Below are 5,692 nucleotides of genomic sequence, written 5' to 3' on the forward strand. Positions count from 1 at the left end.
GATCAGCTACCCACATGGAGACAAGTGGAGACAGATCTGAACCCTCCATGAGGGTGTGGGACTCATGCCCCATGGAGCGGTTAGATCTGTCCCCACCCGTCCCCATGTGGGTAGGTGATCCGGATTCGAATGGAACATGCCAATACACACTACATTGCTGCAAAATTTGCATTCACATTCCTTCCCTGTTGTATAACTCAAATTCGAGGAATTCAAAATTTTATTTCTGGTATGATATGTAGGCTGTGTTTGGTATGCATCTTGGAATGCATTCTAGGTCGATTTTGCATTCTTAGATGATAAAAACAACAATTTTTATCACTCGAGAATGCAAAATCAATCTAGAATGCATACCAAACACAGTCTTAGACTAACAATATCAATTATAGAAGTCAACAACAATGGTCAAACAGTCAACTCAAAATCGCAAACATTGTTTGAACATTGTGGTCCATATACAGCCAAATTAAAAAAGGAGAAACACATTGGCCCCAACATCAATAGTGATCTACCAGTGTAATTGCTTTTGCTGAGAATGTGATTGATCAACCATGCAGCAAAACAGTACACCAGAAAAACCCATTTGCATCAGGACAACTTCATTTCCTTACACAACTACAAAAGTATTTCAACATAACCAACAAAGGGACAGAGACTAAAAATAAATACAAAGTAAAGGACTACAACTTTTGAACCAGATTAATCCAAAAATACCCTTGTCCCTTCATAAATTCCCCAACCAAAAACCACCCAACTACAATTCCATGCCCCTACTTACAGCAAACTGTCAGCCTTTGAAGGTAACCTCCTAAAGAAGCTCAGAGAAGGAGAAGGCAACTTGCTCCTGAACCTGGGCGGCCTAAGAGCATACAATCCCCACAAACCCACCACTACCCGAAATGGTGTTGCATAGAACACCACTGCTGCTATCAAACAAAACACTATGAACAAGAATGTGGCTCTTGGGTCTCTCCAACTCAACAGCGCTTGGAACCGCTCACCTTGTGTAGCCAAGTCACCAACCACCGTCTGTATCCTTCCTGCCACACTCCTCAACCGGTCGTACCTCACCCGAACAAGATCAGCGCTGCGGGTTGTAGGGAAGGTATCGAATTCCTCATCCAATTCATCAGCATAAACCGTCTCTGCGCAAGAGAGCCTAGTGTCCATGTGGGGCGGGTGGCGCGGCCGTGACCGGTATCGCCAGAGCCCGGTGAGCGATAAGCAGAGCAAGATGAAGGGCAGGATTAGTTCAGGAAATGTGTCGAGCACAAGGAAGAAGACCAGGAATATAACAGAATATACGGGTTTCTGCCAACTACGAACCGACTCGAGCCATTTCCCCAATGCAATGACGCTCGATAGAACCGAAACAAGACGGAAGAAGTTAGCCTTACTGCGCCTCATGCTCCACATATGAGAATCGTGGTCGAGCATATATTCGACCACTTCCCTCCCAAGCGGCGGCTCTGCCCTGTTCAACCGGGCTGCCACCACGTTCATCGCCTGATACCTCAAGCTCTCCAGCTGGTTCACTGACAAGGGCCGCACGTAATGCATCTTGGGCAACAGTGGCAAAGTGTACATATGGAACACGTTAGCCATGTTAGCGCAGGAGAACCTGATGGCCAAGTGAAGCTCCCCCATCTTCTTCACCCCCGAAGTGTGCAGCATCAAAAGAGGATACGCGTGGGTATACACTCGATCAGATTCCAACGTGGACAACCGAATTCTAACTTTTCCAATGCGAGAGTCCCTTGCTCCGGCACCGGCAACGGCAGACTTATCGGTGTGGGAATTATCGAAGACACCTATAGTGATAACGGTGCAAGGGTCGAAAACTTCCCATGTGTACTGCTCGTTCCACTTGGGTGCTAAGTTGTCAACCACAGTACGAGTACGAACCCATTTTTGACCGTATTTGGCGACACAGTAAGCATCAGTGGAGCCTCCTTTGCCTTCCTTGATCTTCATCGGCATGAGCCCAGTGGCTCCCAAGATTCCCATCTCAAGGACACCAATGTGGGGCTTCCACAGTGGTTTCGCCGTCGGCCGTACGTCGCTGCTGTACATGGTCGATTCGTCGAGCACATGATAGCCACCGTCGAGAGAGAGACGGAGATGGATCCTTGAACCAAACCGAGTCACCACTTTTGGTTCGGTCAAACCCATGTTGTAATGCGTGTCGAGGGTGAACCACTTGGAGACCGTCAGTTTGTCATCGGTTCGGCGTTCGATTGCCATCACAGGGACTAGAATGCGACCCAGAACCTCATCCCGGCCTGGTCCGATCCGGTCCTCAACGGAGAGCATTAGGTAATCTTCGAATGGTTCGGCCACGACGAACATCATGTCTTCATTCCAGAACGGGTTCGATGGGCTCCGGTTTGACATGGCTGGAGAGACTCTGGTCTTCAACACCTGGTTTCCGACTTGGGCTTTCGTTGAAAGCTCTGGGAATCTTGCCATTGTCGAACCCTTTTCACCTGGAACGATGTCCTGTGCTTCAATGATGGTTACTCGGAGATACCAGAGCTTAGGTGAGAGATAAACCTTGGACTTGATGGAACAGAGGGCATCAAAGTGTACATTAGCTGCCTTGGAATGCCAAGCTTCTCCAAAGGCTTCATCTGCTTGTGTCCCGAACCAGACAGAGACCATCACCTCGCCACCCCTTCCTTTTTCTCCTTTCTTGTCTTCCATACGATACCATTGCGGAGCCAGTTGGCTGTCAGGTGGAACCCGTTTAGGAACCTCGTTTAAATCGAACCAGATTCGACCCAAGAAATCATCTTTGTTGTTTTCTTTAACAAAAATCTCCACCATGGATGACTGGATACAATCCTTAGAGAAAGCGAAGACTTGATCCCATTCTGGGCTACTCAAGCTCGCTCTTTTAGTAATCCCTCTGTAGTTCCCAAGCTTCACCTCTGTAACTACTTCACCACCACCAAAGATCGAAAAGTCGCGAGCTTTAACGACCCGGACGTAGAGATAAAGCATTTGCTCCACCAGATCATAAGTCGAACTGGTCTTGTCTTTGTTGGTAGCACCTCCACCCAAATGAGGACTAGTTTCTTTGAGGGTGAACTCATTTGAACCAGAAGAGCTAAAACCCCCAGTGCCGCCACCACCACCACCACCAACACCGGCAATGTTGTGAGTGGGGATAGATGGACCAGGCCCTGTTGTGATAATGACCGGCTTAAACTCACCTGGGTTTGGCTCCACAGGCTTAGGTTGCTGTTGGGGTTGTTGTGGCCGTTTGTTGTCCTGCATCAACTGTTGCTGCTGTTGTTGTTGTTGTTGCTGCTGCTGCTGCTGTTGTGGTTGCAGAGACAAAGACCCAGAGGTTGCTTGCTGATGCATATTCTTCTGCTTCTTCACAAAAGTCGCCGAAGTTGCTACTTCGTTCCCGTTCCCCTCCTTAAAAAACTGTTCTTTGGTGGAAAGATAAAGCTTGAGGCTGATCTCACCACGAATATGAGAAAACAAACTCCGTTTCTCAAGTGTGTAAAGATGAACAATTTCCTCACCTTCCCGAACAATGTTAGAACCAGAAATCCTCACCTTACCCAAAAAATTCCTGCTACTGCCCGACCTTCGCTCGTTAAAAACATTAACTTCCAAAGCTCTATACGGGAGATCAGCAACATCATTGAAGTTAAAAACAAGCTTCTCGTTCCAAACAGGGTTTAGGTCTTTGGGCTTCACTTGGGTTCTTTGTCTCTGATTCTCAAACTCCACCTCCACGAACGCCGATGTTGAGCCTTCCCCATCCTTGGGCATTAAGTTATGAGCTGCAACAACTTCTACCACAAGCTTCTCTTTACTATTCATCTCCCCCTCTTTCTATGTTTTCTGCAGTAATAGTTAAAGTAGGGGATGAAGGGGTAAGGGAAACAGGGGAGACACTTTAGAGGTAAGAGAGAAACAGAGAGAGTGAAGTATTTGGGTTGGGGAAACGTGAAAATAAGGGGGAAAGAGAGGGATGCAGAGGGTTTTTGACAGATGGGATATAGAGAAAGGGAGTTTAGTGAGGTGAGGTAGTAGAGCAGGAGCGCATGCCAGAATCTGGCAGAGAATCCTATATAGTTTAAATGCAGGATTGGAGGGTATGGAAATTGTGATTTTGTTTGCGTTACAACGTAATCTCTTTGTTCGAGGTTTGTCTGTTCGAATTGGAGAAGATTTTATGAGGGAAGGGGTCCGGTCCGGTCCGGTCCTAGACTCGGTTGAGGGGTACCCTCCCTGGGTAGGATCTTGTACTGTAGACGTCTAAGTCAGTTGTTTGCACTTTTCAGTTTGCAGCGCTCAAAGGGAAGGGATGTTGCCATGTCGGGTACCTCGGTTATCGAACTCAGTCTTTGAAAAGCCATTCTCTCGGTCTTGGGCTTCTCATCCAATACAGAACAAGAAACAAGAAAACCCCATAATAAAGTGACTAGCTTATAGTACCCTACATTCTTTTCATACTCACTAAAGGTGGCCCAATAAGTCTATTCTATCCTATTTGACAATATAAAATTGATTTTATACTATAAGATCATTAACCGTCTGATTTGTTTGACTTTTTTTTATTATCAACATTTCCTGTGATACATATTAGTTGATGGGTAGGTGTAGGTGTATTAATATCCAGTGCACATCCGGCGGTACAGTAGAGGCCATGTGTGCCATCTGTGCCACATGGCCTCTGTTGTATTGTCGGATGTGCATCGCCACCCCATCAGTATTGTAGAGGATCCTGGTCCAGTGTAGGTAAGGGTGTCAAAATCAAACCGAAATCGAATCAAATCATTTAAATCGAAATCGGTAGACCATTTAGTTAAATGGTACGATTGGGGTTTTAGAAATGATATCGTTTATTTGATCAGTTCGATTTAGATCGATTAATCCAACAGTTTAATCATGCAATCCGATTATAACCAAACCGTCTAACTGATTAAAAACCTAATTAACCTTTTCTTTTATAAACAAAAAAGTCAAAACCTAGCAAGTAGCAACTACTAAGCAGTTCCGTTTCTTCATTAATGATTTCCTATTTCCAAAAAAAAACCAATAACTAAAATGAGTAAATATAATAGTAAATATGTATAGAATCGTTTAATCGAAACTGTGTAAAATCGTATAGAACCATTTAAACGAAATCATTTAATCGAAACCGTTTACCAAACAATCCAAATTTTGATTATAAATCCGTTTAGTTAAATGGTCTGATTACGATTTCTATCCTCAAACAATTAAAATCGAATCAAACCAAACTGAACTGTTTAACCGAAACCGAACCATTTAACATCCTTAGGTGTAGGTAGCACAGGAAAGCATAGGAAAAAGAGCAGAAATTGGGTATCGTGGTTGGGCGATTTGGTTGGAGGCCCATTTGTGAAAGCGCTTTGGCTTTTGTGTCCAGCAGCGCCAAAGCTTTTGTCTCATGCTCGACCTCGTACCGTTACATGGGGGGGGGGGGGAAGAGGGGACCACATATTTCCTTGTTGAAAGGCCAACAAAGCTTTTCCCAACACAAAACCCAAACATGTCCACTCGCATGGGTTTTAGGCCAACACAATGTGGTGTATATAGCCTTGTAAGTATTATAGTCATCAAGTTTAGTAATTTGTCTACTCAGTGCTCACGAAGAAGAAAGGGTTTAATGGTTTCCCATGTTTTATGTATGTTTTTTCTTGTTTAT

At 45.0% G+C, this 5,692-nt stretch overlaps 1 protein-coding gene across 1 annotated transcript; it reads right to left on the minus strand.

Moving 5' to 3' along the window:
- Positions 1–582: 582 nt before the first annotated feature.
- Positions 583–4,144, minus strand: LOC122657048 (FT-interacting protein 4-like). The gene has a single exon (XM_043851800.1). It carries the CDS (start codon positions 3,838–3,840, stop codon positions 775–777), a length of 3,066 nt encoding a protein of 1,021 aa, XP_043707735.1. The 5' UTR covers positions 3,841–4,144; the 3' UTR covers positions 583–774.
- Positions 4,145–5,692: the final 1,548 nt, after the last annotated feature.

The sequence above is a fragment of the Telopea speciosissima genome, chromosome 3 (genome assembly GCF_018873765.1).
Source record: "Telopea speciosissima isolate NSW1024214 ecotype Mountain lineage chromosome 3, Tspe_v1, whole genome shotgun sequence".
In the NCBI taxonomy this organism is placed as follows: domain Eukaryota; kingdom Viridiplantae; phylum Streptophyta; class Magnoliopsida; order Proteales; family Proteaceae; genus Telopea; species Telopea speciosissima.